This window comes from Callospermophilus lateralis, chromosome 11 (assembly GCF_048772815.1).
Source record: "Callospermophilus lateralis isolate mCalLat2 chromosome 11, mCalLat2.hap1, whole genome shotgun sequence".
Classification (NCBI taxonomy): Eukaryota; Metazoa; Chordata; class Mammalia; order Rodentia; family Sciuridae; genus Callospermophilus; species Callospermophilus lateralis.
Window position 1 is genome coordinate 26,487,544 of NC_135315.1, and position 25,223 is coordinate 26,512,766.

A 25,223-nucleotide genomic window follows, 5' to 3' on the forward strand; every position below is an offset into this window, starting at 1 on the left:
TGAAGTGGAAAGCACAGTTAACTCTGTTGGGAGGGTGTTGAGATGAAGGCCTCCTGCAGGATTTTCCCAAGTTGGAAGGTATCCTAGGTAGATGATTGGTTTGAAGGATTACTCAGATCACCATTCAGATAAGCAGAATATATAATTTATTTGTTTAGTCTAAACCTAACCTGGCCTAGTTTCTGAGCCCTTACCAAACAGACTTACTTCAAAAGAAAACTTGGTCTAACCAATTATTGAAATGGTTTGTTTAGGTCATATGCAGTCTTTCCTAGACAATAAGCTTTTGTCTGGCCAGGTGAAGTTGGAAGGCAGCCTGAGCAATCTAATGATATCCTGTCTCAAACTTCAAAAAGGGCTGAGCATCCCTGTAATCCTAGCTGCTTGGGAAGCTGAGGCAGGAGGATGGCCAATTCAAGGCCAGCCTCAGCAAATTAGCGAGGAACTTGGCAACTTAGTGAGACCCTATCTCTTAATAAAAAATAAAAAGGGCCGGGTATGTGTATCAGTGGTTAAGAACTGGTCCAATATGTGTGAGACCCTGAGTTCAATCCCCAATACCAGTGGCAGGAGCAGGCAAGGGGCTGGATGTGTGGCTGGTGATAGAGTGCTTGCTTGCCATGAAAGACTAACTTAAAACAAGAAAAAATTACTTTGCAATTTCATTCGGATCCTGTCCCAGTAAGACTTTACTACCTCAAGAAAACCTAGGGACTGAGGATGTGGCTCAAGTGGTAGCACGCTCGCCTGGCAAGTGTGCGGCCCGGGTTCCATCCTCAGCACCACATACAAACAAAGATGTTGTGTCCGCCGAAAACTAAAAAAAATAAATATTAAAAAAGAAATCCCCCCCTCTCAAAAAAAAAAAAAAAAAAAAAAGAAAAGAAAGAAAGAAAAAGAAAAGCTAGGAACCTATTCTCAGGTAGCCACATCACCAGAGGAATGGCTGACTGCTCAGAAGAAACCACGTATATGAAATCACTCCATGAACAGTAAAGTGCATTTACAAAGGTTAACATCAACTTCTATTCCTCAGAAAAGTAAGATAAATAAATAAAGTCTAAGGACAAGGTCAATCCATAAGTAGAAAACAGGATATGAACAAATGGAAACACAATAACTTTCTGTTGAATATGTTTTCTATTTAAGGTACACGGCTTATCTGAAATAAAAGAGAAAGAGCGTCTGATTGGGATCAAGGATTGGTGTCTGGTCACAAGGAAAATAATCCACAGAGCCTCTCTGACCTTTGTCACTTTTTTCCTCCACATATTTATGTATGAAAATGACTCAGCTAGTCTCACACCAGTGGCTTATTTTTAGTCAGGGCCATAGAGCTTGTTGAAAACCTAAGCATAGTAACCATTGCCAGTCAACAGCCTCACACATCAGAAGCAGGGAACGAACACTCATTTATTCATTTCAATTTAACATGTGTGACTCAAGGGACACACTTGATGTTTCCTTCTGCCACAGTGCTGAAAACTCCCAGAGGGAGAATTACTACTTGGGGCATGAGACTTCAGCATTAGGAAGTCCCTGGCTGGCACTGATGATCTACAGTTGAGAAATCTTCTACAGTTGTGTGTAAGTTTATGACTGTGATTCCTGAGCTACTGATTCCCAGCTAAGTGCCCCACTTCACCTCTACCATTTCAAATTCTTAAGTCAAAAGCCAAATAATATTATATGTTTGACACGAGACAATTCATCTGGAAGAAGAGGATATATCTCATTCTAATTCAAGGTAAATTTTGCATGTAAGGAAAGAACATTTTATTGTTCACTATCAAATTAGCAAAGTTCAATAACCAGAGGGATATATTCTCTATTGTTTTGTTAAAATTTATAATCTTAAATGTTGTAGCTGGGGATATAACTCAGTTGGAAGAGTGCTTGCCTTGCATGCACAAGGCCCTAGGTTCAGTCCCCAGCACCACAAAAAAAAAAAATAAATAAATAAAAATAAATGTTAAAATTTATAATCTTAGTCGGGCATGGTGGCACATGCCTGTAATCCCAGCAGCTCAGAAGGCTGAAGCAGGAGGATTGAGAATTTAAAGCCAGCCTCAGCAGTGAGGCTCTAGGCAACTCATTGAGATATTGTCTCTTTATAAAATATAGAAAAGGTCTGGGGATGTGGCTCAGTGGTTAAGCAACCCTGGTACTAAAAGAGGGGCAGAATCCCTGGTACCAAAAAAAAAAAAAGCAAGTCTATAATCTTAGCCAAGCACGAAGCAATAAACAAGAATAAGGGCGAGAGTGTAAGGAGTCTGGAGTTAGCTACTGGGGTTTAAACTCTGCTTCTGCTACTGAATAGCTGTGAAGGACTGGGCAAGTCACTCTCTGTGCTTCAGTTTCCTCAACTATAAAAAATGACACTGAGGATAGAATACCAGCTGGGCATGGTGGCACATACCTGTAATCCCAGTGACTCAGGAGGCTGAGGCAGGAGGACCACAAGTTGAAGGCAAACCTGGGTAACTTAATGACAGCTTGTCTCAAAATCAAAAAGAGTTGGGGATGGTGCTGGTCATGATGGCACCCATCTATAAACCCCACCTGTAATCGGGAGACTGAGACAGGAGAATCAAGAGTTCAAAGCCAGCCTCAGCAAAAAGCAAGGTGCTAAGCAATTCAGTGAGACCCTGTCTATAAATAAAATACAAAATAGGGATGAGGATGTGGCTTAGTGGTTGAGTGCCCCTGAGTTCAATCCCCGATACCCCCCCCTAAAAAAAAAAAAAAAAAAGTTCACCATGTGGCTCTGTGGTAGAGTGCCCTGGGTTCAATTTTAGTACTGGGAAAAAAAAAGAAAGAAAAGAAATAAAAGTACCTATTTCATAGGGTCTTTGTGTAGGTGAAATGAGGCGATACACACAAAACATTTAGAATAGTACCTGGCGCCTAAGTGTAAGCTAACAGTATTAATCATTATAGAATTATTAGAAAAGAGGGCTGGAGATATAGCTCAGTAGGTAGAGTGTTTGCCTCCCATGCACAAGGTCCTGGGTTCAATCCCAGCACCACACACACACACACACACACACACACAAATTATTAGAAAAGAGCCAAACCCAGCTTGCTTCCCTAGGAATATCTCTTCTTTCTCCATGTTTTTGTCTAAAAATCACACCCAGCATATTTCTAGTAGTGGCTCCGGTTTCTTAGAAGAATCCCACATGTTCTTCTTCTTCTTCTAGTGAACCCAGGAGCATACTACCTCTGAGCTATATCTCCAGCCCTTTTAGTTTTAAAATTTTGAGACAGGGTCTCACTAAGTTGATGAGGCTGGGCTCAAACTAAGATCCTTCTATTTCAGCCTCCTAAATTATTATATGATTATAGGCATTCACAACCCCACCTGTTCTTTTCTTTTTTTTTCTTTTCTTTTCTTTTTTTTTTTTTTGTACTGGGAATTGAACTCAAGGGCTCTTGACCACTGAGCCACATCCCAGCCCTATTTCGTATTTTATTTAGAGACAGGGTCTCACTGAGTTTGCACCTTGCCATTGGTGAAGCTGGCTTGAATGCATGATCTTCCTGTCTCAGCCTCCCAGTTGCTGGGATTACAGGCGTGCGCTACCGTGCCCGGCTCCACTTGTTCTTAAAGCTTAATACAGAATGATTTTTTGTCCTGTGAAAACTACAAAGGCCAGGAATGTTCTGAGGAAAATGTCCCATTTGGAGAGGGGACTGGAAGCTTTGAAAAAAAGTATGAAATAACTGGACATTATTGTCCTATTAAAAACATGATTACCCTATTGCTCACGCTACTAAAGAGTGAACTGTCTTCAAATAGCACACCACAGAGAAGACCAGAGGGAAATTATAAGCAGAGTGATGAAGAGGTGAATTTTTCTTTTTCTTTGTACAGAAAGTTATAATTTTTGCCAGGTGTGTTGGCCACACCTGTTATCCCAGTAACTCAGGAGGCTGAGGTAGGATGATCACAATCTAAAGCCAGCCTCAGCAAGTTAGCAAGGCCCTAAGCAACTTAAACAAACAAACAAACAAGCAAAAACAACAACACAACAACAAAAATGAGCTTGGGAAGTGGCTTAGTGATTAACTCTGCTAAGTTCAATCCCTGGTACCCTCACCTCACCCCCTCCCCCCAAAAAAGAAAGTTATCATTTTCAGTATTTTCTCTGTGGTCCTTTCTTCACTCCCCCCCCGCCCCCCCCCCCCAGTACCAGGGATTGATCCCAGGGCCTTGTGCATGTAAGGCAAGCACTCTACCAACAGAGCTATATCCCCAGCCCCACCCCTTGCTCTTAATGGATCCAATTACAAAAATTCAGAGGCTCTTTCCAGACCACTCTCAGCTGGCAGCTCCTGGAAACTGACTAGATGCAAAACTAGGCATGGGGAAGGGGAGAAAGCATTCCATCGTGAGGCATGCAAGTTAAAGAGCAGAGGCCAGGTCATCCTGTAGGAGGTAAAATACTCCAAAGAACAGAAATTGGTTTAAGCAATAACGAGTGGGTTTAGAGGTAGAAGGTTAAAGTCCAAGATACAAGTGGATGGTTTACAGCTAGACTGAGAAAGGAAAGAACTGATTGTAGTGTGTAGCATATTAATGAGAAAAGGCAAAGACATATCCAGCTCACAAAAGGCCACATGTTCCCCATATTTCTTAACCTGCTTAGAGTTAGGCAGGGTCATTTGACTAGTTCTTCTCAAAGGAGAAGTGATTTGTGTCATCTCCAGGCCAAATCAATCATATAACAGTCACTGCATGACTCTCCTGCTCGCTTGGCTCTTCTGTGGTGTGCTTAGGCCTTATACTGAGATGAGAAAAAGCCTGGCTCCCACTGCAGGGGATAGCTGACTGGTTAGGTGCTAGGCTGTAGCTGGATTGTATTTTGTGTAGCTCCTGAGAACTAGAATTTTTTCTTTCTTTCTTCTTTTTTTTCTTTTTTTTAGCTACAGTATAACTTTGCCTATCCTGAATAATATGAAGGTATTATACTATAATGATAGTATTCTGGTAATAATAGATTATATGACATTGGATCCCAACTGGAGATGTCAAAGGGAGGAAAAAAGTGGTGAACCAGTCTGGACTCACCATTGGTAAAAACAAAAAAAATGTTAGACCTAGGTCAGACTCTCAGGTCTGGTTGTGGAGAGTCAAATCACATGAGAGCAAAAAGGTAATTAATGCTAAATCACTACCTTGAATGTTGAGCCTCTTCACATACATAATCCTTTGCCCCAGAAAGGTTTAGCTTGAAAGACTATACCAGGGAAGGGCAACTACAGGAAATGTTAAGGCAGAGAGCCCATGTTTTTGTCAAAGGCTTTATGTATTATATCTAAGCTTAGAATGTGGAAACAAAAAGACTCTAAGAAGATGTAAAAAATAAAAGGGGAGAAAGTCAAGGGGCTTAAGGGGAAAAGGTCAATGGTATTAGAGTCACTGTTCATAAGAGCAGAAACTGCATGGATATCAAAGGAAAGCAATATAGTTGAGTAGAAAGAATTTGGGTTGGACGGTTACTGCTAAAATCTTATTCTGCAGGGAAGTCTGTGATTCCTGAACACACCATTGCACAGCACGATGGTTAGGAATGTGCTCGGGGAACAGGAATAAGATGGATTCACAGCCAAGTTCTGTCATTTTATCAGTTTTGTAGCCTGATACTAATTATTTAAACTTCCTGTGCCCCAGATTTTCCATTCACAAATTAAGATTAAGTACCCATTGTGGGGCTGGGGCTGTTGCTCAGTGGTAGAGTGCTTGCCTGGCACATGTGAGGCACTGGGTTTGATCCTGAGCACTGCATAAAAATAAAAACAAATAAAATAAAGGTATTCTGTCCATCAACAATTACAAAAAAAAAAAATTAAAAAAAGAAAAGAAAAAGTATCCAAAATTTAAAAAAAGAAAAGAAAAAGTATCCAACAACCAGGCGTGGTAGCATAGGCTAAAAGGGCTAGGGACATAGCTCAGTGGTAGAGCATTCCTAAGTTCAATCACTAGTGTGGAGAGGTGAAAAACAGACAAACAATTCATTAATACTAGTTGATATATATAACAGGAAAAATAAGTCTTCCTTGGGCTGGAAGTGTAACTCAGTGATATAGCACTTGCCTACCATGTGCAAAGTCTTGGGTTCAATCCCCAGTTCTGGTGGGGAAATGTTGGTACCCACTTCAGATTATGTGATGATGACTCATGACTTACTTCCTCTATTAGCAAATAATGCAGGTTTCCTCAAAAGTTCTTGCTTCCCTCTCTCAGGAATCAGGGACTCAGAAGCACTGAGGAGTCAGAGGCAGACAGATGACCTGTGTGTGTGGGTTTTGTGAAGCTCAGGCAATTGCCTTCACCAAATTATCCTGCTGTTTGATTTGTAGTTTAACTCTAGAGTCAAAGGTGGGAGGGTTCATACTTCATTCTTGATTATGAGCAGTGAAGATTCCCCAGGGACTCATTCTCAGTTAGTATTATGAATGTTCGCTCTTTGCTCTGAATCCCAAGATGCCTTTCTATTTCTCATGCATGGGTATAATAATGTATTGGTTGCTCTGATTCCTTAAATGATTAATAACAGGACAGTCATGTTCCGAATCAATTCCATTCTTTGCACAGTATTGAAGCTAGCTGCTTCTTCTCAAATTACACTTGAAAATAATTGTGTCATCTCCTTGTGGTTCCATTATGATTTATTTGCACCCCATACTGATCCCCATTGGAAGTGTGATTAAGGGCCCAGGTTTTGGTGTTGCACAGAGTGACTTGAAATCCTGGTTCTACCTCTTCTAGCTGTTATTCTCCCTCCATGGAGCCTCAGTTTCCTTATCTGAAAATGATAATAATAAGGTTTTATCTCCATGGGGATCAAACCCAGGCTTTGCATAGTATTGACAGACATATGAAGAGCCAACAAATGCCAGCTAGAGGCCATGGGTGTGGTTGACACAGAGAGAAAGTGTGCAGTAATTTACTGCGATTCAGAAGAGATGCTGAGCCTGAGAATAGACATATGGGAATTATTTGCATAAAGGTGATTTTTAGGCCTAAAAAGGTTTTTTTCTTTCTTTTTTTTTTTTTTTTTGTACTAGGGATTAAACTCAATAATGCTTAACCAGTGAGCCACGTCAGCAACCCTTTTTTATTTAGAGATAGAGTCTCACCGAGTTGCTTAGGGTCTCACTAATTTGCTGTGGCTAGCCTCAGCTGGCATGTAGCTCAGTGGTTAAGCCCTTTTTATTTTGTATTTTGAGACAGGGTCTCACTAATTTGCTTAGAGCCTAGCTATTTGCTGAGGCTGGCCTCAAACTTGTGATCCTCCTCACTTAGCCTCTCGAGTTGCTGGGATTATAGGTGTGCATCACTGCACCTGTCTCTCTATTCTTTTTTCTCTTGTGTTCTATATCCTATGCACCAGCACCACACTTTCTGGGCTTTATCTTAAATATATGCCCTCTAAACACCTGTCTCTACCTCTTTTTGTCACCACCTATTTGTACACCACCATCATCTCTCAATTGGGCTACTAATACAATCTCAACCAGTTTTTCTAATCCCACTTATTTCTTTTATTTCTAAGTAAGTACTGATTCAGAAGAAATTGCCAAAAAAAAAAAAAGAAAGAAATCATAAATGTACAAAGAAATCATAAATGATAACACATTACATAATTATAGTACAATATTAAAACTAGGAAAATGACATTAATATAATCTACAGAATTTATTCTGATCTCACCAGTTTCACATGTAGTCATTTATGTCAGTTATTTATAATTTCATGCAACATTGTCATGCAGGTGCATTTGTATAATTGCCACCACAATAAAATACAGAATCATTACCACAAGACTCCCTTGGGGGCTGGGGATGTAGCTCAAGCGGTAGGGCGCTCGCCTGGCATGGATGTGGCTCAAGCGGTAGCGCGCTCGTGCGGCCCGGGTTGGATCCTCAGCACCACATACAAACAAAGATGTTGTATCCGCCGATAACTAAAATAAAATTAAAAAAAAAAAAAAAAAAAGACTCCCTTGGGCTACCCCTTTATGGACACATGTGGACTCTCTTCCCCACCTCTAACTCTTGGCAGCCACTGATCTATTATTTCTATAGTTTTGTTATTTCAAGCATGTTATAAGGGTTCTGAAGGTGTAGCTCAGTGATAGAGTGCATGTGGAAGGCGCTGGTTTGATTCCTAACACCCATTCCAGAATGTTGTACAAATACAATAATATAGTATATAACTTTTTGCAAGTGACTCCCCCCACCCCAAATGGGGTCTCACTGCTTTTTCTAGGCCAGCCTTTAACTCATGGGTGTAATAATCCTCCTGCCCTCAACTTCTCAGTAGCTGGGACATAGGAACAAGCCACTGTGCCCAGTTACAAGTCGTTTTTGTTTTTCTTTTCCAGTCAGCATAATTCTCTCTTCTTTCTCCTCTGGATACTAAGGATTGAATCCAGAGGCACTTAACCACTGCACCACATCACAAGCCCCTTTTATTTATTTAATTATTTTTTAGAGTGAGAATTTTGTATTATTTATTTTTTAGTTTCTGGCGGACACAACATCTTTGTTTGTATGTGGTGCTGAGGGTCGAACCTGGGCCGCACACATGCCAGGCGAGCGCGCTACCGCTTGAGCCACATCCCCAGCCCCCTTTTATTTTTTGAGGCAAGGTTAGGTAGGGCCTTGCTCAGCTGGTGAGGCTGGCCTTGAACTTGCAATCCTCGTGCCTCAGCCTCAGGAACATTTGGGATTACAGGCATGGGCCACTGTGTCCCTCCCTAGCCTTGTTTAAAAAAAAAAAAAGTTTTATAGTTTTATACTTTACATTTAAATTGATAGACCATTTTGAGTGAATTTTTTTATAATGTGTGAGGTTAATTTTGGTCAAGTTTCATTTTTTTTCCTATCTGTAATGGCATTTTTTTTGAAAACGCTTTTGTAGCTTTCCCCTACCCATTCATTCTTCATAATAATTAAAAAAAATATATGTATGTATTGATCTATCTAGATCTATGTATCTATATAATTTATAAACATGTTTTTCGCAGATCCGCTGCAGGAGAGCCCTTTTTGCAGAATATAATAACAAGCGCCTTCCACATACTCTCTACCACTGAGCCACACCTTCAGAACCCATATTTATATATTGGGAAATATAGAGATAGATGGATAGATAGATAGATACATAGATAGGTAGGTAGATAGATAGATAGATAAATATGTCATGCTGTGACAAAACCTGCTTGACCACAGCATAATGTTGATCCTTTCGAACTACGAAATGCTCACTATGGTTCTCGGCTCTTAGTCACCAGGCTTGTTCCCTCACGTCATGCAAATCTGTTCTATTATCACTTCTTCGACTCTTTCCCCCTGCTCAGTTTTTTCCTCAAAGCACTTATACAACACAAACTATTAGTCTGCTTATCTGGTTTTTGGTTAACACTCCTCTCAATCTTACCAGAAGCAAACATACTGTTTATCCCCGGGGCCTAGAATAGTGCCTGGCACGTAGTAGGTATTCAGTAAATAATTTTATTGCTTGACAGGCGGGAAGGAGTAAATAAACGTAAAGCGGAAGCGAGAGACAAGTCCACCTCTAGGTCAGATGCTGGTTCGAACGTCATGCAAAGTGCGAGCGCCACCTCTCGGGAAGCCAATTTGCTTGAGAACGAAGGAAGTGAGTCAGAAGTAAGGTTGAAAAACAGATGGCAGCCAGAGCGAAGAGCCCGAAAAAACTAGCGCAGGAAGTCAAGCACCGGAAGGTTGCGCCCTAGAATGACGTCCTACTCACAAAAGGAGGCGTGGGCGAGCGGTGTTCTGCAAAAAGGGCTCTCTTGCAGCGGATCTGCGCCAAAGCGTTCCGGGTGTGCAGCTGCTGGGAACCACGTGGGGCTGGGGTGCGTTTCCGGTGCCGGCTACTGCTGCGGTAGTTAAAGCCTAAGCGGCTGCAGGGGTGAGAAGGTTTTGGGGTCCTGAGGGGAAAGAAAAGGAGTGAGATCTGGGGAAGAGGGGGGGGGGGCGCGAAATGAAGAGGGTTAGTGAAAGGGTGGGTTCTGCTCTGAGAGGTGGCGAGGGGATCGGATGAGCAAGAAGGGAGGGGGAGCGTCTCTGGACAGGTGCAGACCTGTCAGCACAGTTCCCACGCCACGTGGGTTCTTTGTCCATGCTGCCTATCCCGTCTGGGAGGGGCTGTGCGGTATTCTCCTTCAGTACGGTACTGGGCACAGAGTTGGCGCTTAGGAAGTACTTGCTGAATGAATGAAGGATGGGTGTGTGTGCCAGGGTGAAGCGTGAAGGGACTTTTATAGGTACCGGTTCTGGCCCTGTAGCCCCATTTTATTCTAGCGAATCCATGCTTGTCCAGCGCTCCTTAGGAGGTTCCCCAGCTAATTTTTGGGCTTTGCCTCTTTCTTGGAAGGGCGGAGTGATTATCATTTAGGGCATTTTCTTTGCTTTTATTGACAGGTAGGCCTGGTGGCTAGGTACCAGAGACAGATACAGGAGTAAACCAGCCTTGTTTGCAGGCCATAGACCTGCGGGGAGGTAGACACACAAATAGAAAGTTGGACTACAGTGTTCAGGTTCTATAGTAAGAGGTAACTGAAGTACAGGAAGGAAGAAGGAGGCGGGGCTGCTATATCCCCTTAGGGATTGTCTTTCAAGGTGAGGAATCTCTTCTTCTGGTCCTGTGCAGGTCTTCTCTGTAAAAGGAAGGATATGGAATGGAAGCTCTCCAGGCTTCTTTCTTTCCCTATGATATGACATTACATATTTTCTAAAACCCCTTTCAATTCTAATACTATGGCTATAGCAGTAGGTCAAACTGTATCTCCTTTAGACTTGTACCAGATATCACTTCCACTTTAGTGAAACCACATCAGTGCATTTTTCTCCAACCTGGATAAGTGAGAAAGATCATATCTTATTTGTGTACATCTCCTACCTTGGTTCCATTACAGTGCTGGGTGTACAGTAGATGCTTAATAGAAGCTTGTTAAATCAAATGGGATAGAAATTACAGTCCCTGCTTTTAGACTCTTCCCCACTTTGGGATATTAGTTCATATATGTATATGAAGGTAATGGAGAGGAACTGTTTTTTTTTTTTTTTTTAAACCAGAGAGACTTGGAATAGATATGCCAGATTTAAACCAGCTTTATGGGGGTAATCCGCTTGAGAAGGATAATGTAGGCAAGGAGATTCAGTGCTGTTTCATTCCTCTACCTGCCTATCTCCAGGACCATGGCCAACAATGAGCGCACCTTCATTGCCATCAAGCCTGATGGGGTCCAGAGGGGTCTTGTGGGAGAGATCATCAAGCGTTTTGAGCAGAAAGGATTCCGTCTTGTTAGTCTGAAATTAATGCAGGTAAGTAAACTTCATTCTTCCTAGATTAATTTCTGTTTGTCCCCTCTGCTTTTAGATTTCTCCATGGTAGACTGACCACAAATGTCTTGAAGCCTGGAAACCCCTCAGGGACCTAGCATCTTGGCTAACTCTTGAAACAAAACAAGTGGGACTTGCAAAAATAGTCTGTCTTTCCCCTTAGCAATGTAGAACTCCACATAATTCCTGTAGCACTGTAATTTCTGACATAGCCCCGGGTGTGTTTGAGCTCTTGGACTCTAGGTTTCTCAGCAGATAATTTTAGAGAACTTTTTTCCCCTTTTGAGGCAGGTTGTTTTTCAGCAAGAAAATCTTTGCATTGTCAGTTACTACCTGCTTAGTGTCCAACATATATCAGGTACCATCGGGGCTTTGGTGGGAAAACTGTAGCTCTCCCGACGTAGTAGAGAGCAGATACATCTTTACAAAACAGTATTTCAGTAAATTCAAAGGATTGGCCAAGAATCCTCTTCAAACAGATCCAAGAGATGAAGATTCAGATTCTCAAATAAATTAATTTTTCCTATTAAAGGAATCGACCTTGGCCCCTCCTAGTGCATTTTAAATTTAGCTTGATTTGCAGTTTACTTCCTGTGTGATATTTTAGGAAAGGGGATAGACTGTTAATGCTGAGACAATGATGAGAGTCAGTTGATGGACAAACAATGGATTTACATATTAATTTGGTTTTGAAGGTAAAATGAAATGAATGAGGTGTTGATCAGGTATTTACTCTGTGCTGGGCATCTATGTTTTCTTCTCTAGCCCTCATGACAACCCTGAGATGGTGTTAGGGGGAAGCAGGCATGGAGAGGTTAAGGAATATGCCTGATAGCGCAGTTGGTGATGCAGCCGGGATTTTTAACTTGGGTCTCTGACTCCTAAGTCAGACATTTTTCTCCTTTACAATGACTTTTCCTGTCAAGGATGTGAGTTTGGTAAAGAATGGAAGGAATGATTTCTTCCATTACTTGAGGTTCTCCGTCTGTCCAAAAAAAAAAAAGCCTATATGTTTTGCAAGCTAAAGATCTTTAGAACTAATTAATAGAACTAAAACTAAGGGCCTTGCAAGATTCTCAGCAAGCATAGAGGCAGTGAGAGATCGCAGCCAAGTTGAGTTGAAACTAAGCAGATGGTTTGCTCTCTAGCTAACTTCATTTGTTCCTATATACCAGCCTTGAAGTGTGAGAGATTCTAATTCATTCTTCCAGCAATAAATAAGAATTATTTTTTGCTAGATGTCATGTTCTTTTGGGTGGTTTATGGATATCTTTGGGGATCACATGGTCACCACACTGGGGCTTTATCCTCTGAATAAGTAAGTATTCCTGGGAGATGGCCTGGTTCAGTTTGCTGCCTATAGAATGCCCACACTACCTCCCTGATTTCCCTCCCCAAGTTTATCAAAGTCCACCAATGGAAATTCGTTATATTGTTTGTTTTCTTAACATGAGATGGGGGGATTCAATTTTAATGTTATTTTATTCTGATCATTCAAGGCCTAGAGGGAGAAAATTGGTTCAAACTGCAGAAGCACTTTTAGTTCTTGTCACTGCTCCCCTCTGGTAGTGTAGAGAATGTATTCAGTTAGCTAGGGATGTGGCTCAGTGGCAGAATGCTTGCCTGGTGTGCCCAAGGCTCAGGGTTCAATTCCCAGCACCAGAAAAGAAAAAAATGACTAAGATGAGAATGTTTGATGAGCTAAGAGCTCATGTTTTAAATAGCAGGATGAGTGAGGGGGAATAACCAGATTATTTGGTTTAAGAATGTTTGGGGTTCTTAGTTCTTCTTTTCTATCCTATGGAATAAGGCTTCTGAAGACCTTCTCAAGGAACACTACATCGACCTAAAGGACCGTCCTTTCTTCTCTGGCCTGGTGAAGTACATGCACTCGGGGCCAGTGGTTGCCATGGTGAGTGTGCCTGTTTGGGATGTTGAGTGAATGACTCAGTTGGAAGTGGAGAAGAACAAGTGTTGTGATTCCCAAATCTGATGCCAGGGCCTCATTGCTTCAGAGGAATTTCAGGTTGGCAGGAATGGGCAGTTGGTATGAGTCAGCTCTCTGACCCACCAAAGAAAAGATACATTTGCTTATTGAGCTGAAGACCTGTGGCTAGGAGGAAACCGGAGAGACCTGCTTGTTCAAGCCTCTGGAAGGCAGGAGATTGTTTCTTGGTTATTGCAGTATTACTACCAAATATGTATATAGTCCTTGTCACTGCTCCCCTCTGGTAGTGTAGAGAATGTATTCATGTAGCTAGGGATGTGGCTCAGTGGCAGAATGCTTGCCTGGTGTGCCTTGTTATATATATGTGCCAGGCTTTCTTCTAGACATTGGGGATATAGTCATGAATGAGATAAAGTGGATATCTGATTTCATACCTTTCTTTGCCTGCACTTACTTCCTTCAAAAATTACAGTATTGGGGATCAAACCAAGGGCTTCGTGTATACTAGGCAAGTGCTCTACCACTGAGCTATATTCCTAGCCCTTGCCTACATTTCTTGAAGGGAGTAAGGGTGGGCAGACAATAAAGAAATTAAGAAATATGTACACATACATACATACATAAGTATATTATAATATATAAATATATGTATATTACTAAGCCAATATATTTAAAAGCTTATATAATAGTATAGTAAGATGCGCAGAAATGAAACTGGGTGATGTGATGGTCAAGGAATGTGATTTGTAAGCTCAGATCTGAATGACAAGAAGGAGCCTGCCATGCACAAAAATCAGTGAGGAACATTCCCAATCAAGAAAACAGTATGTGGCTGGGTGCAGTGGCACATGCCTGTAATCTCTGCGACTCTGGAGGCTGAGGCAGGCTGAGACAGGAGAATTGCTTGTTCAAAGCTAGCCTCAGCAAAAAGTAAGGTGCTAAGCAACTCAGTGAGACTCTATCTCTAAATAAAATACAAAACAGTGCTGGGAATGTAGCTCAGTGGTTGAGTGCCCCTGGGTTCAATCTCTGATACCTGAAAAAAGAAAAAACAAAACAGCATGTGGAAAGGACCTGGGGAGGGGCATGGCAGGGAAAGAAGGTTGGGATGGCTAAAGCCAACTTAACCAGAAACGTTAGGTCGAGATGAGTTCACAAGTAGATGTGGTGGTGCATGCCTAAAATCCCACTAACTCTGGAGGCTGAGGTAGGAGAATTGCAAGTTTGAGGCTAACCTCAGCAATGTAGTGAGACCCTCAGCAACTTAGCGAGACCCTGTCTCAAAAAACAAAAAGGGCTGGGGAAGGAGCTCAGTTATAAAGTACCCTTAGTTTCAATCCCCCGTACCTGCACCCAGAAAGAAGAGATGGAATCAGAGGTACTGGCAGAGGCCACGGCACAAGGGCTGTGTTGTCCGTGTTGTTCATTAGTTCTGGGAGGTGATAGGAGGTTTTACTTTGTCATTTTAAAAAAGTCACATAATTTGCCATGTCGAGAATGGGTTGTAGAAAGGCAGGAGTAGGGACAGGGAGACCAGTTACTCCAGGGCTGGGACAAGTAGATGCTCCATAAATATTTGTTCATTGAATGAATGTCATTTTTTTTTTTGAATGTCATCTTAATGGGGACTTTTTCTGAATTAATAATTGCCAGATTTTCTGCTGAGATTGGGTTTCTTCCTTGATCACATTCTCTTTTGTCCTTGAAGGTCTGGGAGGGACTAAATGTGGTGAAGACAGGCCGAGTAATGCTCGGGGAGACCAATCCTGCTGATTCCAAGCCTGGGACCATCCGTGGGGACTTTTGCATCCAAGTAGGCAGGTGGGATTTGGTGTTTTTTTACTCTATTCCCAAATCTGAATTGCCACAAAAATTTGGGCTTCTGAGGCTGGAGGTAGACATGATAACACATGCAGGTCAGTTTTAAATCAGAGTTCACTGTCCTCTAAAGTTATTGGTTGACTTTGAGGGCTCTCTGTCTTTGGTCATCATCATCCTGTGGTCGTGCCTAAGTAGAACCTGACCGGAGGCTTCCCTGAAGGCTGTCACTGCTTGTATCAGTGTTGCCAAGAGAGCTGGGTGTGGGGAGGTCCTTCTTCATCCTATTAATGGCAGCTGTGAGTTTTTTCTTTTGCTACATGGTCTAAAGTGCAGGCACCTTTGGCTTTGCGCTGCTGCAGCTCTAGACTTTCTGGCATTGGGAATGTGGTGGGTTTCTGGGCTTACTTCTTCTGGTCTTGGTAATGTGGCCATCTCTTCTCCACCAGGAACATTATCCACGGCAGCGATTCTGTGGAGAGTGCGGAGAAGGAGATCAGCTTGTGGTTTCAACCTGAGGAACTGGTGGATTACAAGAGTTGTGCACAGGACTGGATTTACGAGTGACAGGAGGGCAAGCCACCATGCTTTGCTTGTCTACTTCCCACCATTCCCATGGGCAGGGGACCAGACTATAGCAAATCTAGTTATTTCTGGAATAAATAAGAGTTTCTCTAAGGGAACTCTTGAGCTGTGAGTACTCCCTGTACAGTGTTATGTGCTACCATCAGATTAAAGTGTTTCATCTCAACATAGGATTAGTTGAATTGGTTACTTTGTATTGCTGTATTGCTTTGCATTCTTCTTTTTGTGTTTTCTGAATAATCTGAGCTACTGGAGTATAAATACTACATAAATTATTTATATTGGCTTGAAGATCTCACATACACACAGGCATTCTCTTTGCCTATTTACCTCTTCACCTCCTGCATGTCATCCACTCTTGGCACAGAGCCAGTCAACAAGTATTTATGGAGGATCTATTAGGTTGTCAAAACTAATAGGAGCTGGGTGTGGTAGCACATGCCTGTAATCCTTGCAGCTCAGGAGGCTGAGGTAGAAGGACCACAAGTTTGAGGCTTGCCTTGGCAACTAAGTGAGGCTCTAAGCAACTTAGTGAGACTCTGCTCAAAATAAAAAACAAAAACTAATAAACCAGGGCTGAGGATATGGCATAGTGTTAGAGCATGCCTGGGTTCAGTCCCCCCACAAATACACAGAGATTGTACTGGATACAGAGGATTCATCAGAAATAAAAGATATCGGGCTGGGGATATAGCTCAGTTGGTACAGTGCTTGCCTTGCAGGCCATGAATTCAATCCCTAGCACCATACACACACACACACACAAAAAAAAAAAAAAAAGAAAAGATACCCATCCTGGTCTTCAGAAATATGAGAAGTTGTAACTACTTAAAAACTCAAGAAAAGGGGCTGGGTTTATGGCTCAGCGGTAGAGCGCTCGCCTAGTTTGTACGAGGCACTGGGTGTGATTCTTAGCACCACATAAAAATAAATAAATAAATAAATAAAGGTATTGTGTCCAACTACAACTAAAAAATATTTAAGAAAAAAACTGGACAGTAGGCCTAGATCCCTGCGATGGTCTCAAAGTGGGAAGAATCTAAGTAGCTTGGACTTATTTGGATATTGATTTGGTTGTTTTAAGAGAGATAAGACAGAAATGTACTTCTCTTCCAATTTAAAATCCAAACTGTTCATTAGGGATGGTGTTGGTGGTAAGGCTCTGAACCTTGAGGTTGTCCAGGGACTCAGTTCCTTCTAACCAACTCCATGTGGATTATTACCCCTAGGGCCACATTCCAGAAAGTTGGGGATGGAAATGGAAGGAGTATTCTTTACTTTTAAAGGTATAACTTAAACTGGGTTCTGTGGTACATATTTGTAGTCCTAGCTACCTGGAAGGCAGTAGTTCAAGGCTAGCCTGGGCAGTATAGTGACACTCTGTCTCATAAGAAAAAAAGAGTCAGGTGCAGTGGCACATACCTGTAATCCCAGAGACTCAGGAAGCTGAGACAGAACGATCTCAAGTTCAAAGCCAGCCTCAGCAATTTAGCAAGGTCCTAAACAACTTAGCGAGACCCTGGTTCAAAATAAAAAGCTGGGGATGTAGCCCAGTGGTAAAGCATCCCTGGTACCAAACACAAAAGAAATCAAAACAAACCCCAAACCAAACACAACTAAAAAAACAAAAAACAAAAGTGAAATACCTTCACTGTCCCTGACATCCCATTGGCTAGGACTTAGTCATATGGCTGCATTTAGCTACTAAGATCCTGGAAAATGTTCTTTTTATTTGAGTAAACTGTGCTCAAGTAAAACTCAGAAGTTCTGGGGCTTGGGGTGTGGCTCAAGCGGTAACGCGCTCGCCTGCGTGCATGGGGCGCTGGGTTCAATCCTCAACACCACATAAAAATAAAATAAAGATGTGTCCACTGAAAACTGAAAAATAAATATTAAAAAATTCTCTCTTCTCTATCTTAAAAAAAACAAACAGTAGTTCTACCTTGGAAAAAGGTGAACTAGAAAGTGAGAATGAATATTGAAAGACAACTGATTTTTGCCATAAACTTCAGCAGGGTTTCTTGCTTAGTATTTGTTCATCTGGCTGGAAGGGGCAATAGAGAGCAAGGGAAAGTAGGAGGGGGATGGTTGGGATAGAGCTGCCTTCTTTTGGGGCAGCTGGAGGCTAGATGCATTTCAATTTCATGCAAAGCATGTCCTGTTTTAGGGTGTGGAATGACAGTACCAGGACCTACCAGAACCTTTGCAGAATGTGGGTAGTGAGGCAGGAGTGCTATAGCTTCTTGTTAAGGAAGGTCTTTCCAGGAAGGAAAGGAGAGATGTTGGAGAGGGTTAGTATTGAACTATATATTGGTATTAGTGACCTGGCCATGGGGCAAACAAGTGTCTACTGGATAGAGAAATGCCCAGTGAAATTTCCACACTCTTACTGACAGTTTGACATTTGGTATCTCTTAAAAGGAAAATAAATGAGTGTGGTTCAGACTGAGGTCAAAGGAAACCCTGTCCTAGAATGAGGGAAAGTGATAATTATTGTCAATATATCATGGGTTGATGCTCTGCCACTAAATGTTTGGGAAGCTGGTAAGGTGTAATTACATGCTTGGATTGTCACCCATTTGGTCAGTCACAGGTAATAAGTGCTGTGCTAGTGAGGTCAGCTTAGAGTACTGGGTGGGGGGCAAAGAGAGTCACATCATCTCAGGGCAGGGAGTGCTGGTGTACAGGTGTCAGTGTAAGGGACGCTGAGGGGAGGGCTTGCTGACTCCCCTAGAGAAGCAGGGGACCATCAAAAGGGATGCTTTCTCCTGATTAAATGGGCAGGGTAGTTCCCACAAGGAACTCCAAGGGTGAAAGCCATCCCTAGATGAGCCTGTTGGGATTCCAGAAGTAGCACTAACTTGCCTGAACAGCCCAAAGCTTATTAGGGAAACTTTAGAGTGCTGCAGCTCCTCCTTGAGACAGACATGGAAAGGGGTGTCCTCAGCAAGGGGCCACAGTATGGAGCTTACATGTGGGTTTAGGGAATTTTGGCTCAGGCTCCTAGCCAGCTTGTTTTTTGGACAACAATCCATATGTCTTAATCACTGCCTGAGAAGGTTCCAGGCCCCAACTTGGGCTCAAGTCAGCCTGAGACAAACCTGCAGCTGGCTGGGTCACCAGAGTTGTACCGGGAACTCTGTGATTTTTGTGGTTAGGACCTAGCAAAGAAGGGTGGGTGGTACCTGCAGGGAGCTAGTGGTTTGCCCAATAGACAGGAGTGGGGGCTGTTTACAAGTCAACAGGCCTGATTTCTGTGAGAATCTAGACTTGCTGTGGTGTGTCTCGGGTTGAACTTAACCGTGTGGTTTAAGTAGTGCTGTGTGGGAACAAGGCAGCTAATTAAGGTTGGAAGGGTAGTGGGGAGACAGGCAACCAGGGACATATAGCGAAAGGCATGCAATATCTTCTCAAGGAGTTGAACGCCTTCCTGAGATAAGGTACAGAATCTGGAGCAGATGACACCCAGAGGACGGTGCTGAAAGAGGCTCCGTGCGAGCGGCTTGAGGCGAGGTCGTGGATGAACAGGCTGAGGGCTTAACCAGGGCTTAAGCAAAGGGGTGGGGAAGGGAAGGCTGACTTTCAGAGGTGTTAAGGATAAGGACTTGGGGGCGCCTGAGGGCAGGGGAATCCAGCTGCACCCGAGGCGCTCTGGCGGAGGGTGAAAGCAGATGGAATAGACTGGGGAAAGAACTCCAGACCAGCAGTTGGTTCTCGCCTAGTAGAAGTGAAGCAGGAGGCACAAGGGCAGTCTTAATTGGGGAGGCCCGGAAGTTAGGGGACAAATCACCTCCCGCCTAGAAACCCCGGTAGTCGCTCGCAAGGCGAGGGCGTCCACTTGCAGGTAGCTGGGCGGGGACAAGGCGGCCTGCCGCGTCAGCCGGGCCGGGCATCCCCGGGTTGGGCAGCGGGCCCTCCGGGGTGTGGCCGTCCGGCGCCCCGCCCCCGCTCCTCTTTCTCAGCTGTCTCCCGGGTCCGGTGGTCGCTCAGATTTCGGTCTTGCAGCACAGCCACCGCCGGTCCAGCAGTTCCCGGGTAAGGCTGGGTGCACTCTCCGCCGCTACCCCGTACCGCTTCGCCGCGGATCCGGGCTCCGGTCTGCAACCCGCCCGCGGCCCCTCGCAGCACCGCGCTGGTCGGATCCGGGTCCCCAGCTCCTTCCCTCCGCGGGCCTTGAGACACAGCATACGGGCGGCGGCGCCTGCAGGGGCAGAGCGGAAGCGCCCGGGAAGCCACGTGTCCCTGAACCGGGGGAGGAGGGTGGCCGGACGGGTGTCCACGTGGCTTCCCCTACTCGGGCCGCGGCCCCCGCGGGGCTGTGTCCTGGCAGACGTCGGGCCCTGACTGCGCCTCGGTTTCCGCAGGACCATGGCAAACCTCGAACGCACCTTCATCGCCATCAAGCCGGATGGCGTGCAGCGCGGCCTGGTGGGCGAGATCATCAAGCGCTTCGAGCAGAAGGGGTTCCGGCTGGTGGCCATGAAGTTCCTTCGGGTAACGCTCCCTTAGCTCCCTGCCCACTCAGCGCCCGGGCTCGGGTGTTCGCCCTCCAGGCAGCGGTTAGTCTGCGTCTCCTTTCCGGGTTGGAGTCCCCTTGGCTGACTACGCTCGCGCGGAAAATCCCCTTGCCCTCTGCCCCTACCCAGGGCTGCCGTGGTCCTCTGGCCCTTTCATGATGCTGGGGAGGACAGACGCCCTTGGGAAGGTTAAGCGGAGGTAACGTGACTCCTGCCCAGGGCTGGCTTCCTTCCCTCGACGCGTCCAGCCGGTGTCGAATCGCGGCTCTGCCCGACGGTCACCGGGGGGCAGCACCGAGGAGAAAGTCTGGATTCCCTTCCCGGCCCTCGAGAGTCTACGTACTCACAGAATGGAGGATTGAAGTCCAGTGCTTTGCCTGACATTTGAGGATGGCGGATTTTGGGTGTAGTGTCCATCCTGGAAATACATAGGGTTGTGACCGTATTTGCCACATCAGATTTGCACAGATCCGAACCCTGATAGTGATGGATTAAATAAGTACTGAAAACCAAGTTCATCAGAGAAGAGAATGTTCTGTTATCATCTGAAATGTTTAAAAGGGTTTGCTGGCCGCCGTGTCCCAGCTGTTCCGTGGCGAGGCAGGAGGATCGCGAGTTCAAAGCCAGCCTCAGCAGTTTAGCGAGGCGCTAAGCAACTCAGTGAGACCCTGTCTTTAATAAAATTACAAAACAGGGCTGGGGATGTGGCTCAGTGGTCGAGTGCCCCTGAGTTCAATCCCTGGTACCCCATCCCCGGACCGAAAAAAAAAAAAAAAAAAAAAAAAAAAAGGGCCTCCTCCGTAGGCAACAGGATTTTAATGTGATCTCCATGTGACTTATCCTTCAGTTGCAGCCAACATTTAACTTCCTAAGTCTGGATCCTCAGATCACCTCTGGTTAAGTATTATAAAATCCATAACGTCACTGACATTACAAGGATGTTTTTATGATCAGAAGTCTTTTTGCTAAAATGGTATCAGGTGCATGGTTTGGATAGGATTCTTTTTTTCTTTTTCCTTTTTCTTTTCCCTCCCCAGTACTGGGGATTGAAGCCCGGGCATTCTACTACTGAGCCACACCCCCAGCCCCCTTTAAAAGCTGTTTTTTGCTTTTCTCCTTTTAAAATTTTTTAATCGGGCTGGGGATGTGGCTCAAGCGGTAGCGCGCTCGCCTGGCATGTGTGCGGCCCGGGTTCGATCCTCAGCACCACATACAAAGAAAGATGTTGTGTCCGCCGAAAACTAAAAAATAAATATTAAAAAATTAAAAAAAATTTTTTTTAAAAAAATCTTTTGTGGTACCAGGGATTGGATCCAGGGCCTCATGCATGTTAGGCAAATAACTGGAGCTACATCCCCAGTCTTTAAAATATTTTAAGACTGTATTTTGGTAAGTTACTCAGGAGGGATTTGCAATAGGCTTGATTTTTTTTTTTTTTTTTAAATACATATCTTGTGAAAAAAGGGACTTTCCCCCCCTTTCCTTTATGGAATTCAAGGCCTTGCACATTTAGGCAGTTGCTCTACCACTGAGCTACATCCTCAGCCCCCCAAAGGACTCTTGGAGAACATGCCACATTGATGAGGGACTCAGAGAATGGGGTGGAGCCATACTTGAGCCTTTCTAGCTTGTTTCCTAACTGGATCCTCTTCTGAATATCAGGCCTCTGAGGACCATCTGAAGCAGCACTACATTGACCTGAAAGATCGACCATTCTTCCCAGGGCTGGTGAAGTACATGAACTCAGGGCCAGTGGTAGCTATGGTGAGTGCTTGTTGGGGATGAGGGGAGACCAGGGAAATTGCTGTGCCTACTTGCTCTTTTTTTAGATACCCCACTCTAAATTCTTCCTTTTATACATGGGTCCTGCTGGAAATATTACCTAGGAGTTTGGGAGGAGAATGGAAAGGGAATCAGATTTTAGGAAAAAAGTGATGCTTTATGGTAAATCCCCCTAGGGGTAGCCTCATTGCCAGCAAAGGGAGTGCTAGATTTCTTAGGTTCATCAAGTGTTTGTCACCATAATGTTTCCTAGACTTAAAAAAATACTTTCTAAAAATTTCTCATGAAAAGTTTGAACTTATATAATACATGAAGCAAAAGGTCTCTAATCCTATGCTAGAGATGAAGCATTTTCTAGATGGCATTAATGTTCAATTGGGAATGAAGAGAAGTAGAGCGTGTAATAGGCACCAAAATTGAGAAAGAGCCTTTCTGGTTTCCCTAGCATGACCTTTGCCTCCTGCTCTTCCCTGGAATATTTTCCCTTTTATATCAACCTTTGTCATCTCTTGCTGTCTTCTGGGATGTTCACTGATCGTATTGCAGTTATCACTTTACCCCTTCTTCAACTATTTTTTTTCTGTATCTCTTTAAGTCCCTTAAGTTTAGACTCTACCTGGATCCTATATTTGGAATAAAATTTGTCATATAGGCCCCTACTCTCTACTGGGGTTACCACTGTTTGGTCTCATTGATGTGTGCTGTTAGGTAGGGGTGTTTGTCTGGAATGATCCTGAGTGGTAGATCTGCAACAATTCCTTTTCCCCCTGGTCAAGGTCTGGGAGGGGCTGAATGTGGTGAAGACAGGCCGGGTGATGCTTGGGGAGACGAATCCAGCAGATTCTAAACCAGGTACTATTCGAGGGGACTTCTGCATTCAAGTTGGCAGGTGAGTCCTGGAACGGTGTTGATAACTTTTACTTAACTCCTGGGATGGTATTGATGACTTTACTCACTTAAATGGAGTATAAAGCAAATGTTTTGGACATATTCTGTTTTTCAAAAACTCTGAACTTTATCCGGGCGTGGTGGTGCACGCCTATAATCCCAGTGCCTCGGAGGCTGAGGCCAGGAAGATTTCGAGTTCAAAGCCAGCCTCAGCAATGAGGCACTAAGCAACTCTGTGAGACCCTGTCTCTAAATAAAAAATACAAAAATAGGGCTGGGGATTGACTTGGTGGTTGAGTGCCCAAGTACCATGGTACCTCCTCCCCCTAAAAAAAGAAAAATAAATTTTAAATTAGGTGGTGATTTTTATTGGATAAAAACTTTCAAGAATAGCTACTTACCCAGGTCACTTGAAATTTTAACCAAGACACTGCACAGGGGAGTTGCATATGGTAATTCCTTACATGGTTCTAATTCTGCATTCTGGGAATCCCGTCCATGGACATATCCCTTAACTCTGGTTCCCTTACCAATACAAAGTTTATACAAAAACCATAGAGTTTTGAGATTCAAATGGAATGAAGGGATTGTTACTATTATTAATAAGTATGTATTTCGTGATTGGGCTTTACAAATCAGTGATCCAAAGCAACAGCAATGGCCCTTGATAATAATTACATGTAGTTGGGCGTAGTGTTGCATGCCTGTAATTCCTGGGATTCTGGGAGGCTGAGGCAGGAGGATCACAAGTTCAAGGCCAGCCTCAAAAATTTAGGTCCAAAGCAATTCTCTGAGACCCTGTTTCAAGATAATAAAAAGGGAAAGGGCCAAGTACAGTGGTGTTTGCTTGTAATCCCAGCAATTCAGGAGGCTGAGGCAGGAGGATTACAAGTTTAAGGCCAGCCTCAGCAATTTAATAAGACTCTATCACCCCCGCCCCCCCGCCCCCCCCCCCCCCCCCCCCCGCCGCCCACTCCCACCAAAAAAGCACATCTAGTTAAGGTTTGTTGTTCTGGTGTATGTTTGATTTTTTTTTTTTTCCTATATGCTTCAAAATTTGAGGAGGAATTGGAATAATTTTGTAGCATCAGCGAAAAAAAGATTTTTTCATATTTTCAGTGCTGGGTATCAGATTCATGGCTTCATGCATGCTAGGCAGGCACTCTACCACTGTCCATATCCCCAGTCCTAGAAGTACTTTTCAAGGGGATGGGAACTTATAAGCATAATATAGTTGAAACAATGAATCTTTTAAATTAAGCACCTTTACAGTCACTTTGTTGAGATGGGGTATTGGTGTTACCCAGGCTAGTCTTAAGACTCCTGGGCTTAAGCAGCCCTCTTGCCTCAGCTCCCAGAATAGCACTTCCATAGTTTTTTATTTTTATACCAGAGTTTGAACCCAGGGATGCTTAATCATTGAGCCACATCCCCAGCTCTTTATTTGAGACAGGATCTTACCAAGTTGCCTAGGGCCTCGCTAAGTTGTTGAGGCGCTGGTCCCCAACTTGAAATCCTCCTGCCTAACATCCTGAGTGTCTCTGGGATTACAGGCATGTGCTTTGCCTGACCATCTTCATGGTTTTGTAGTTGGTTTCAGAAATATTTTGGGGTATGTAACTTGCTGCTTCAAGTAGCAATTTGGCTGAAAAGTTCTGCAGTGGCTGTAATTGTACCCATTAAGTAGACTTTTGCACTTTAAAACATGGTAACTAGTAATTTTTTTTTTTTTTTTTTAGGAACATCATTCATGGCAGTGATTCTGTAAAAAGTGCTGAAAAAGAGATCAGCCTATGGTTTAAGCCTGAAGAATTGGTTGACTACAAGTCTTGTGCTCATGACTGGGTCTATGAATAGAAGTGGTCAAAGTGGTCAAAGCAGACTCCTTCAGCAGTCTGAGGAGTCCCTGGACACAGCTGTTCATTCCACTGACTTGGAAGGGGTAGGGTAGATCATTCTTTTCTAAAGTGTATTTACCAATAAAGCCTTTGGAATTGGGTGCAGTGGACTGTGCTTATTTGATACTAAGCTGAAAGAAATGGCTTTGTTCTCTGGTTACTGTGGCAGTAGCCATTTATTAAGGAAGAAATATCTAATCCTTCTCAGAACCTGGGAATACTCAACATATTCTAGGGCTGCAGAGGAAAAGTGTAGCACTGGTTGTTCAAGGAAACTAATAAAGAAAAGAAATAAACATCCCTGATAGTATTAACAATAGAGAAATGTTTATTTCAGTAAGAATTATTTGTGGAAATGCAGACTAGTCAAGTGGTCTAGATTTACATGTTTGTTGTCTACAAGTCTAA

The 25,223-nt window shown here is 43.6% G+C and overlaps 1 protein-coding gene and 1 long non-coding RNA gene across 5 annotated transcripts; one reads left to right on the forward strand and one right to left on the reverse strand.

Annotated features, from left to right (window-relative positions):
• Positions 1–1,595: 1,595 nt before the first annotated feature.
• Positions 1,596–24,916, forward strand: LOC143410440 (nucleoside diphosphate kinase B). Of its 4 annotated transcripts, XM_076871307.2 has the most exons (8): positions 9,848–9,946; positions 11,232–11,361; positions 13,190–13,291; positions 15,036–15,148; positions 20,095–20,224; positions 21,910–22,011; positions 22,806–22,918; positions 24,657–24,916. In XM_076871307.2, exons 2-8 carry the CDS (start codon positions 11,236–11,238, stop codon positions 24,772–24,774), a joined length of 804 nt encoding a protein of 267 aa, XP_076727422.1. In that variant the 5' UTR covers positions 9,848–9,946; positions 11,232–11,235; the 3' UTR covers positions 24,775–24,916. The 4 variants fall into 4 exon arrangements, with proteins under 4 accessions (XP_076727420.1, XP_076727419.1, XP_076727422.1 ...); XM_076871305.1 differs by lacking the exons at positions 9,848–9,946; positions 20,095–20,224; positions 21,910–22,011; positions 22,806–22,918; positions 24,657–24,916 and adding exons at positions 1,596–1,747; positions 15,595–15,901; XM_076871304.2 differs by lacking the exons at positions 20,095–20,224; positions 21,910–22,011; positions 22,806–22,918; positions 24,657–24,916 and adding an exon at positions 15,595–15,901 and having other exon boundaries at positions 9,783–9,946.
• On the reverse strand, positions 7,936–16,116 carry LOC143410441 (uncharacterized). The gene is made up of 3 exons (XR_013092725.1): positions 14,675–16,116; positions 9,452–9,965; positions 7,936–7,973 (listed from the first exon to the last, which is right to left on the reverse strand). It is a non-coding gene; the product is annotated as an uncharacterized LOC143410441 (long non-coding RNA).
• Positions 24,917–25,223: the final 307 nt, after the last annotated feature.

What these genes read in the sequence shown, in the direction of transcription:
- LOC143410440 (XM_076871307.2), top strand. Translation starts at nt 11,236, where the DNA reads ATGGCCAACAATGAGCGCACCTTCATTGCCATCAAGCCTGATGGGGTC. An exon ending in TTAGTCTGAAATTAATGCAG is followed by an intron (nt 11,362 to 13,189) that starts GTAAGTAAACTT and finishes CTATGGAATAAG; the next exon opens with GCTTCTGAAGACCTTCTCAA. An exon ending in TTTTGCATCCAAGTAGGCAG is followed by an intron (nt 15,149 to 20,094) that starts GTGGGATTTGGT and finishes CGGTTTCCGCAG; the next exon opens with GACCATGGCAAACCTCGAAC.